The following is an 11340-nucleotide window of genomic DNA, read 5'->3' on the forward strand; positions in this document are numbered from 1 at the left end:
CCAGTTCAGTTTCACCACGGAAAAAGGAAAGCATGACTCATTGAGACCTACCCTTATGCCATTATCAGTTTTCCTATCTCATTTCTTTGCTTATGTCATCCCCTTCTCTTTTAATCCCTTCTCATCCCTCCTCATTTTAAAGGCTTTCAACAAGTTGTCCCTTCTACTTTTTTTTCATTCAGTTTCGAGTGGTTGACTTCCTACTTAAATGCTCAGTTGCTAGCGTCAAATGAGTACCTTGATGATTTCTTTTGTATTAGGGAGAAGTTCCTTGTAAAAGCCTGCAGACACCTTTCATTTGTTCTCCCTCAATTTCTTTTGCTAGGATGACAACTAGTAGGGTACTGATGTGTTATAAGCTTCCTATTACACTAGCAGAAAATATCTCATGACTTCTTTGTACTCCCTCATCTGTCAGCGCTGACATACTATGAGTAAGGGTTTCACAAGTACAATGAATTAACGTGAAAAGAATGTATGGTAGGACACAATGTAAATCATATTCTAGATCTGGATGCTGCATCCAAATATCTCCAGGTGTTGCTGGGACAACTGACAGACGTGCAATTCACAAATTATTAACAGTAGCCTTGAAGGGAAAAAGTCATGTTCTACTTCTACTGATGAAATATATGGAACTTGAAGGATGTATAAGTTTTATGTATTTTTTTAATATCAAATCAAAATAGTTAGAATCAAACTGGGTGATGCAGTAAGTCTGCTTTGCTACTCATAAATAATAATTCCTCACAGGGTGACAAGCATAATCTAATCTGAAAATGTAGTATTTTGATCTTTATGTGACAGTTCATCAAGTACATGCTATATGATCAGAATTAAGCTTTGTTGCTTCCCCTTTAACCATCTGTAAACTAATGTGCTGACTCAAGTCAGGGTATGTTTTTCCCAGCTGAAGTGGTTACTGCTTCCAGTTCTTCATTCCACCCTTCTGCCAGAATTTATACTCATGCATAAGAAATGACAATATAGGACATATTTCTGCTTCTGAGCTTTAAAGTGTTAATGTGCTAAACCATCAGTTTCAGTTTAGACTGGTATAGCAGGCTGTAAACTGAAGCAACTCTGGAGTGCCTGCATGACCCCACATAGCCAATTTAGCTGAAACTGCCACCAAACACATCTGAATACTACAAATAGCACATATCCAGAACCTAGGGCACACTCCCACAAACAGCTGTGAAAGTCCACTACCCTTTGGCAGCTGTCCTTTTACAAAGCAAAGTGAATCTTTTTTAAGCTCTTTCTTATTTTCTGTAAGGCATTACTATTTAGTGAACAGCACTCTGCACCTTTGAAGTATGAGCAATAAGCCAATACTGCTCATCAGTGGAGCTACTGCGCATTTTAATTTTATGAAACAGATGGGAAGTCACACAGACAGCTATGAGTGAATTACATAATATCCTTTTATGCTGTCAAGAAGAGCCCTGACTGGAAACATGGCACATTTTGAGCATTTGACAATGGACAGCATCCTAAAATATAGTCACATCTGTCCACTTGCAGATGTGAGTTAGAACCTGTGCAAATACAAAGGAAATGCAGCACTGACTGCTTGACTTCTATACCTGTTAATTTGTAATAAATATTTACAAAAAAACTTAAGAAAATATGTTGCTCTTTATTACTGTTTACATATCAATTGTTCCAAATATTGGAAGGTCTCACATTTAGAAGCTGAAATTATCTTACACACAGTTATGTAGAAAACAGATTTCTTCCTCCATACACAATATTTACACTTGATAGTACAGAAGATCAACTTGCAGTGCAGTATTCTTCGCCAGTGTCAGCATCTGAGTCCATATGCATGAGGAAAGATTTTTTTGCGTAGATATGCTGCCATTTTTCTGCAATTTTTTAGACTCTCTATCTCAAAAAATGGAATCTGGAAATGAAATAGAAAAATGATTGCTGGAAATATCTTTCAATATACAACTGAGTTAGATTCAGTATCCTTTAAGATAAATTTTCATTAAGCAGATGTAAAATCACGTCAAAGAGTTTTCTTCTTTAAAATTAAACCTTTAATCCTATGTGTATTATTGACATGTTAATCTTGTCAGAATCACCTGAATGGAGGTTACCGCAAAACAAAGAGCAATGTTCATTACAGTTAAAGCTAAGTTAAATATAAAGGAGTTAGGTTTATGTAATAAGTGATTATAAACAGAAAATTAATCTTGAAAATCTACAAGTAACTGTTTTAATCCAAAATATGTTTAAAGGTAAAATAAACCAAACCTTATTTATTCAACATGCAAAATAAAGGAATTACTCTGTTTTACTTACAATACAAGCAGTTCCTTTTTTCCCGTTTTTTAAGCTCCCAGTTCAGATCTTTTAAAAAAGTATTCAATTAAAAACCTGATCCCACTTAACTCTTAGACAACGCTTTCACTTAAGGCAATATATGAACCTTAGGTACTGCAGACACGTACTCTGTCAAGCAGCAACTGTTTGTGCACAAAGAAAACACTAATTAATCCATGAGAAAAAAAAAGGAAAAGGGCGTAACAGACACCTAAAAGGCAAAAGTTGGGCAGATGAAATATAACATAGAAAGGGCAAGACTACATCTGCCTTGTGAAGTAATTGCAACAACAGCTTTAACCACTGTAAAGTAGTCATTTTTCACTTGTTTTGTTAGCCATAGCAAAAGCAAACTGCTGTCTTTGGACTTTACCTGCACGACTTCATAACCAAGTAACTTAAGATGCCTCTGTTTAATAGCTTCTTCTCCCAACAGATGGTGGCTGTTAATGCAAAATCTATTTTGACCATCAACACAGAGGGCAATTCTAAAATCAAGCACAAGTATTATATATCAAAAAACTGTCACTATTACTTTAGTCACCAAGACTACTGCAGTTCCAAAGAAAGATGACACAATGCCTCCTTTTACTGCCAAATTCCTTCTAGAATTAGATGCTGTAGGATGGGAGTTACCTAGTTTAGGACAATTTAAGGAAAAAAAAAAGGCTGAAGCTTAGTAAAACTGATCTGAAAAACTTATTTATATGCTTTAAACAAAAATTACCATGTAAGTTAATGATAAGAGTTTGGTTTTTTAATGTTTCTATTGGTAAGCTGTTTTGAATTCTTCTACTAGTAAAAAACCAACAAAATACTTGTCTCATCTCAGAAACACTTAAGCTGCTAACCTTATTCAACTTATTAGTGATTCAAGTTAAACTTGTACATATGGTTGGCAGCACCAAGGATTATAGTTATATTTTTTCTATTTGGTGATCATAAAAACCACATCAACCTAAAACAAAATATGTGCCTCCACTATAAAAGGTACATAAATTTTACGTATGTTAAGTATATTGTGACCTTATTTATACATGAAAGTTGTAATTCCAAAAACCAAAGCCCATTCTTAAACATTTAAGGATGGGATTTTTGAAAGAACCTATGTGACTTTGAGGCTTGTCAAGGTCAAGCTGAAGAAACAGCATTTTCAAAGAATTTTGCTTACTCATGGAAGTGCAGTTGCAAATAGAGCACAGGCAGGTTGCTTAATTTTGTCTCCAAGGCTTCTCAAAATAATCCTTGACAAACTTATGTTTTAAATATATAAGCATTTTTCAATGCAAACAGCATCTGTAGGAAAAGTCCTCATTATACAGGAACTCTTAGAAAAGTAAGGTTGCAAACTCAAATTTGCTTCAACTTGTTAAACTGGTGTGGACACTCTCAATCAGAATTATTATTTTTTTAATTTGTAAATGAATTAACAAGATCAAAAAGATCCTATAAGCCAAACTAAAATCACTTTGATCCTGAGTGTCATTGGGTAAAGAGACTAATTGTCTGACGCCGTATAATCAGGAGGCAAAATAATCAGGAAAAAAAGTACAAAGCATTCATTTTACCAACTTTGTCCCTTTATCTGTAGTTTCAGTGTGAAATTTTAACTTTGTTGAGGTCAATGGCAAAACTCAAATTAGTTTAAATTTTGTCAGGTTTTCACCCAAGACCCTCTAATTTTTGTCAGTGTTAACCAACATTTTACTCGAGGTTTCTGTTATTCTCTTACCGTCTGTGTACCTCTTCACACTGGGCAGCAGGCAATACAAAACCTTCTTCATCTAATTTAATCTCAATATCTAGTATAGATGAAAAGAGAAGTGAAATTAAAACCCATTTCATACAACAAACCACTCACTGTAATTCTCATCCTCTCACAATTTATTGTTTTATAAAATAATTAAAATATTATAGCAATACTTTCTTCTGAATGATTCTCCTTCCCTCCTTTTTTTTTTCCTTACCAATTTCGTAATTTTATAGGTGATCTGACTTTGCAAAGGGAGGTTGGGACCTAACCCCTGCCAACTTCAACCCCATATGCAGGTTGAAATGCAGAGTAATTCTGAAATCCCTCTCCGATTTTTTTTCTCCCTCTGATGACCCCGGGGTCCTTCCCTGAACGCCTTCCTTATCCTCCAGCCCTGTTTGGCACACATCTTTCCTCATCATTACCTTCTCTCACTCTCCTTTCCTGGTGCATGAAACACATTCTTCTGCCCACTCCTCTCTTCCACTCCACAAACTCCCACTGACTATGTGTACTCAGTAGTTCTTGCTAAGGCAGGAAGAGCTCAGGTGAGCATAGAAGAGTGCTGCCAACCCTCCAGCTCCCCATTTCTCCACCCACTACCAAAACAGATGATGAGGCTAGTGGCATTGCCCTATTTTGCTTTATACTATACAAATTGTTTACAGGATAAGTAAAAGGGGAGCTAATATTAAAAATAAAGAATACAAGTTATCAGCTATTCTCAGTGCATACTGGGTGTGTAAATCCAAGTAATGTTCCAAAGTAATGTTGCAGCTCTTTCCTCTCCTTATTCTTCTTTCTCACTTTGAAAATGCATTTACTTAAATTTCCTATTATTTTTCCTCATTTCGCATCTTCTATATAGTCTCTTTTGTATCCTAGTTTACTTTTTCCATATTTGCACAGTTCAGAATGCGCACAAAAGGAATAAAATCAATCTTTTTTATTTCTGGAAAACAATATGATCCAAAGTTATTACAGTATATGCACACATTTTGTTATTAATCTAAAGAAATAATGTTGCTTACCAACTGTATAGAAATACGGTGTTGATACATCCGATGCAAAATATATTCTTTTTTTCAGTAAATAAAGTAGACCTGTCTTCACTCTGTTGAGGAGATGAACATCCAGAGAACAGACAGGCATAAGAGAGGCCTTTACTTGATACTTTGGAAGGAGTTTGGGGCCCTATATAATGACAAAGAAAAAAAAACAAAGCAAACCAACAATGACAACAAAAACCATAAATCATTTCATTTAGCAAGAAAAAAAAATGAAGAAAATTTGCTTCCTCTGTTGTTATTTTCAGCAATAATTAGAAACATTTCATAAACAGGCAATTAAGAGAGAAAGTCTGGGCTTAGTGAGACAACATTTTTGTATTTACTTCAAGTATTAATGTAATAAGATTTAATATGTCCATTTCAAAGCCATCTCTAATGAGATACTTATAGTCAGAGGTATGAAATTAAAAAAAGCCCATTAGAACATCCTCAGCAGGCCTCCATGCTATCACACAGAACATACTTCTCGTGAGAAATACAGAACCGTTTCCATTCTCCTGCAGTCAGACCAGCATCAGAGTGCCTGATCTCTTCTGTGCTCCAAGACTTTATAAACCAAACATAAAAAAAGAATAGTTGTGGGCAAAGCACTCAGAAACACACAAAAAGAACCTTAACTTAGAGGCAGTCAGTTCTGTCAAATATACAAATACATCAGTTCAGTCAAACAAGCAGAAATACTTCGTATTTTCATCAGGAAAAAAAAAAAAGCTGATTTATCCAATTCCAATATTTTTTTGGGAAAGATAGTCTATAGATAATTATCAACAGGGTCCTAATGACCTTATCACCTCTTGTTAACATCAGGTCCGGTTTCACACCTACCATACCTCGTAAAATGGGCACTCCAAGGTAGCAGTTAGAAAAAGCTGGGTTAGCTGGGAGGTAACAAATCTGTCCAAACCAGGTGGCTGAGCTGAAACAACAATATTCAGGCATTCATCAGTGAAGTATTACCACACAAACAATCATGCAGAAGTTAGATGAAAAGGTATTCAGTTTAAAATGTAGGGAACCTTTTTTTATCCTGGATCATTCGCAGCTTACTTGAATAAATGGAAAGATCAATTGTAAAATTAAGTATTCTGAAAAATGAGGAAATGATTTACAGAAATATCATGAACATTAAAAAAAAMCCATAAAACTAGCAAGATCTTAGTTAAGACTGTCATATTCTTTCACAAAATTTGAGGATCTGAGAGAGGCAGGATGTTCTACAGAAATAAGCCCGAGCTGGGATCTTGGATAAATAACCCATTTCCTTCTTTTTCCTGCAATCCCCCATCCCCAGGTTATAACTCCAGGATCTTCCTTGTTTCACTCATTTTTTTATCTGCGAGTAGTAGATTATACTGAATAATTTCTGGCGATTTCATTATTAATATATATTTGAGGCATCTTTCATACTAAGTGCAAAATATTATTATGTAATAATAAAAACATAATATAGGATAAGATGCCAATCATGCAGATCATCTTCTCAAATTCCTACTCTGAACTTTGACCACTGTAATGGAATACTTTTATATTTATTCAGAAGAACATATTCAAAGCAACCGATACTGTGAGGTTTCTCATTTTCTAAGTTGCAACTTGAGACCTTTAAAAGACTTTCTGATTTTTAGGGTGTGAGGAATCTCCACTTTCTAAAAATCAATGCCTTAAGGTATTTCATGCTGAACAGCTAAAAACTGAATTTCTAATCTCTTTGAAAGCTTGGCCTTACATACAGTTTTACTAAGAAAGCAATCTTAGCTGAGATCTAGAGAAGTCACTCAACCTTCTGATTTAGCTTTCATAACCCTGTAAGGCTGAAAAAGATGCTTTACTTTCTAACACAGAATTACTTAAAATCTACAGCTTATAACTGTGTTGCTCATAATGGTTTTGTGCCCCCAAATGATTGATTATATAATCATTATAGCTACGGAAAAACCCAAGAGATGTTCTAGAAGCTTACTAGACTGAACAAAACCAACTAGATTAAGGCACTCCTTGCAGAAAAAACAGTCTTGGAAGCAGTGGGTGAGGAGAGAGCAGGATTCTCTTAGATCTGCTAAGCAAGATGGGATAAACATGGAGTAGATTTCTAAGCTTTGCAATGTTGTCCTCAGTATGGCAAGGAACAGGGCCAAGGATGAGACTGTGCTGTTTGCTCTGAGGTAGAAAGAAAGGAGCTCAGGACTTGGAAGAAAGATGGGCCTGGAATGCTTCCATTTGGCAGATAAGACGCCAATGCGCATAACTGCGTGAGATTCTAGATTTAAAGTAATTTAAAAACTAGGATAAAGCACCAATCTTTATGCCTTGTTAAAGCATATGTGAGCGTTAGAATACAACTTACAATTTTAACTAAATACTTAAAAAAAATACTAGCTTATCTGTAAGTGCTGACCTTTCTGATGCTGTCATGTTTTATTGGTTCAGCTCTCCTCATTTCTATTTTAATTAAGCCAAAAATTATGCACTGCAATTGAATTTTTATTACCTTTATCCATCTTCCCTTGTCAGTTTTCACAAACTGATTGTAACACAACATGAAAGAGAAATACAACCAAGCTGGAAGCAAAAATATAATACAATAATCCTTATCCTCAAAGAACATAAGATTGAAGAGATGACAACACGAGTCAACATCTGGTTTTATTTTAGTCCACCTGAAAAGTTTGAAACAATGCAGCCTGGCAGAAGGTAGGGAATAAAGTTGTAGAAGCACCTGCAGATAGTGGACCTCATTTCAATCATTAGGCAAAATAATATTTGAAAAAGACATACTGCCTAAGGTTTACAAATTCTATGTGCATATTTTTAACACCTACTCACCAATAATAGTTATTCAAATTATTTCTTCCCAATGTTACATTTCACCTCACTTCTCTCAAAATTTTTATTAACCTTGACTAAAGTTTATAAGAATCTTTACTTTTTTTTTTTTTTTTTTTTGAATAAGCTTGCCTGTAACATGGTTGTAAGTAAGCTGTGGAGCAGCTATTGTACCTTTCCCTACTCATACTATAATTTAGTCCCTATTTTAAAGGCTATGAACAGAGACTTCCTGACAACTCTGGCAATGTACCTTGCCCTTAGTCAGAGCCTTAGGAACAGAATGTTTTTGACACTTGGAAAAATATCCAGAAATGGCTTATGCAAACTCACAGAGGTCTTTCTCTTAAGAAGACAGGCAATGAAATCTTAAATCTAACTAGCAGTGTACAAGCATGAGGAAACTATTTTAGCTTCACATCAGCATTAATAGTAATTTTATTGTTTTTCAAAATAGGTCCTTGGCTGGGCTAGCCCTGGAGTAAAACACCTAAGAGCCAATCCCAACCCTAAGAAGTAAGAAAGGCCAAAAAATGTAGGAGCGAGAAAAAGGTAAAGAAAATTGAAGTGACTTGCCCAAGTCACATGAAGGACTACCCCCAGAAAAAAGTCAAGTCTAATGACTCACAACCCACTGTCCTACCTTTATGCCACATCCCTCATATGGCAGTCATTACATTGCAACAATTTAGAGAAACAAGAACCCAGAATCGCTAAACTATATTTTACATCAATCATGTATCATTCCATTATATTATCCACGTATCATTAAAATATCTACAATTTTCATCTCAGTTTGCTCAATTCCATAGGACTTAATGAGAGTATTCACATCAGTCCTTGCATTGACACAGAAGTTTAATCAGCTGGAGTTAAAAGTAACATATGTTTCCTGCAAAGAAAAATTTAAAGTCTAAAAACTGTGTAAGATAAAGGATAACCCTTGGGGACAACGGAGGGGTAGTATTTTCAAAAAGCAGAAGGATTACCTGAAAGAAAAATTTTAAGGGATTTCAAATCTCTGTTTAAGGTTGCATAGCATAGTTTTCAAATTCCTCTAATTGATATAACCTGAAAGATAACTGCAACTATGACAAGGATGCACCAATCTTCAGGTTCCTGATCCCTATTCTCCAGTCACCTTAATCAGGTCACTGTTGATTTGATGGGATTAGACAGATGCAAGCAATAAGAAATGGGTGCTTAACAAGTGACATGCCATGTAATAGCAAACGGGAACACAGCAACAGGCAGAAATACTGCCCCTTACCTTGAAGCTGTTGCAGAAAATAGGGACTAAATATTTTTGCCAGAAAATTTACTGGATAACACTGAATAAGAACAAACGAGTGCAGCAAGTTCAGCAAGGTGTGAGGCTGAAACTGGCTAAAGTGAGCACGTAGTATACTTTCAAGTTTCCCAAACAACAAAGGACCACTTGGAGGAAGATAGTTAAGAGTCCCAAATGGTACAATACACTCAGCAATCTGGTTAGTGGTAAATCCATCAGCATCAGAAATGAAAACTTCTGCCACTGCATCAAAGATGGGCTTTGAAAGGATAATCTTTTGGCAGCAATACTTCATGATTTTGCTGACTGTTTCTGGATGCATGGTAAAAATGGACTTGGGAACATGTGTTTCCAGTGCTTCTGTAAAAATCTGCTCACAATGTCCAAAGTATAGGAAGGCTTCTAGTACATTAACCAGTTCATCATCTGTGAAATAAGGAACATGCTTCACTGAATGCTTACATAGTGTTATGACTAAGGGAAATGCCTGAGTCTGACGAAGAACAACCAGTGAATTCAATATTATGCTCATGAACTTTGGGCTTAGCTGGGAAGCTATGGTTAAAGTGACATTGTTCATTCTGTTTAGCAAGTCTTGGTATTGTTTCCCTTCTCTGACACTCATCTGCAGCATCCTATAAACCATCACCATTTCAATAGGACTCCACATCTCAATGTCTTTTTCTTGCATGTGGTTTAAAATTTGTTCCAATGTTGCACAACTTGGGCCTTCCAACTCAAGCAAAGTCTCTCCAAGATCACACAGATTTTTAATGGTCAGCTGTCCTTTAACAAGCCGTTCTTGACTCTCTGAAAGCAATCCTGCTATCAGTGAACTTTGGGGATCTACACGCAGTTTTATCAAAGCTTGCAATGCATTGAACAGCCCAGTGTTTGACAGTTTTGAGGATTCATATTCAAACTGAAAACATAATGCCCTGAAAACTTCATTCTCTAACACTGCTTCAGAGTTTTTCAGGCTATTGTCATCCACCTCAACTTCAGAAATCCTCTGCAGGGCTGCTGATGCCATGATATCAGACATGATTTCCAGAGAGCTAAGAAATTTAAAAATCTCTTTGGATGTATCAAGGCCCTTCAACTTCTTGAAAAACATTTGTTCATCCATCCACCTGTTATCAGATATAGGACTGTTCCCAGGATCTTCACAAAGATGCATTGTTTCATTAACAGAAAGAGACTGGATCCGCAATTGTACATGGTTGTTCCTACAAAACATGTACCGAGATTTAACTTTGGAATATAGCATCCTCATGGCTAAGGAGCTATAGTTTTGGGACTTTTGCTGTCCACTGATAAAGTTCAAACTTTTGCTTAGGGTCATCACCAGGGATCTGCTTGCTGCTGTGTTGGGTGAATAAAACCGGAAACTTTTTAGGCTAATCAAAGCCATGGCAGATCAAGAACATCCTCAGAAGTTACCTACAGGAGGGAAAAAATGTATATATTATACGTATAAAGTAAAACATTATCAGTGTCATTAAAAACACAGCGAAAAACTTTTAGAAGCTGGACAAGACTGGGACAACCTGTCTTCCACAACCACCCATGCAAGACAATTCAACAAGAACAAAAAACTGCTGGGAGAGCCACTGCTTACTAACTTGAAAGGCTACACTTCTTTCGCAAAGTGCCTTTTTTAACGAGACTACTTGGAGGCCTTTTTCTCCAGGTGTGACTTGCACAAAAGCACGTTTTTTCGACCCGTCTAGCTGGGGTATATTTGATGGCAGAAAGGCGCGCAGTTATGTTATTTAGCTGCTATATTACTGCTGCAGCCGGAGCAGGTGCAGGGCCTGTCTCTCCGCCAGGCTCTGCGAGGCGGCAGTGCAGACAGCCCCTCCACCCCGCCCCCGTCCCGCAGCACAAAACGAGCAGGCGCGGGCAGAGCTCAAGGGCTGCATGCGGGCCGGGCCGGGGTAGGTGTGTGCGTTCCTCCCGGCCCAGCGCCCCTGCTGCGTGCCAGGGCCGGGCACTGCTATGCCGCGGCCTTCCTCCTCCCTCGGCCGTCCGGGGCGCCGCCGGAGCGGGGCGGGGGCGCCCCGTCC

At 37.0% G+C, this 11340-nt stretch overlaps 2 protein-coding genes across 5 annotated transcripts in view; one reads left to right on the top strand and one right to left on the bottom strand.

The window, feature by feature from the left end:
* Nucleotides 1–1622: 1622 nt before the first annotated feature.
* FASTKD3 (FAST kinase domains 3) overlaps nucleotides 1623–11340 on the bottom strand; it is a 10546-nt gene continuing 828 nt past the window's right edge. Inside the window, exons 1-7 of one of the 4 annotated variants that reach the window (XM_026082595.1) lie at nucleotides 10897–11094; nucleotides 9251–10714; nucleotides 5988–6073; nucleotides 5119–5281; nucleotides 4067–4136; nucleotides 2708–2822; nucleotides 1623–1909 (exon numbers count right to left, since the gene is read on the bottom strand). In XM_026082595.1, the coding sequence (XP_025938380.1) occupies nucleotides 1811–1909; nucleotides 2708–2822; nucleotides 4067–4136; nucleotides 5119–5281; nucleotides 5988–6073; nucleotides 9251–10685 (1968 nt within the window). In that variant the 5' untranslated portion in view covers nucleotides 10686–10714; nucleotides 10897–11094 and the 3' untranslated portion in view covers nucleotides 1623–1810. Of the gene's footprint in view, nucleotides 1910–2707; nucleotides 2823–4066; nucleotides 4137–5118; nucleotides 5282–5987; nucleotides 6074–9250; nucleotides 10718–10896; nucleotides 11095–11340 lie in introns of those variants that run through there. The other 3 variants (XM_026082596.1, XM_026082594.1, XM_026082597.1) reach the window with 3 other exon arrangements.
* The window catches only part of MTRR (5-methyltetrahydrofolate-homocysteine methyltransferase reductase), a 36618-nt gene continuing 36470 nt past the window's right edge, over nucleotides 11193–11340 (top strand). The window contains exon 1 of the mRNA XM_026082591.1: nucleotides 11193–11211. The gene's annotated coding sequence lies outside the window, so the exon portion shown is untranslated. The remainder of the gene's footprint in view (nucleotides 11212–11340) is intronic.

This window comes from Apteryx rowi, unplaced genomic scaffold, assembly GCF_003343035.1.
Source record: "Apteryx rowi isolate R43461 unplaced genomic scaffold, aptRow1 scaffold_584, whole genome shotgun sequence".
Classification (NCBI taxonomy): Eukaryota; Metazoa; Chordata; class Aves; order Apterygiformes; family Apterygidae; genus Apteryx; species Apteryx rowi.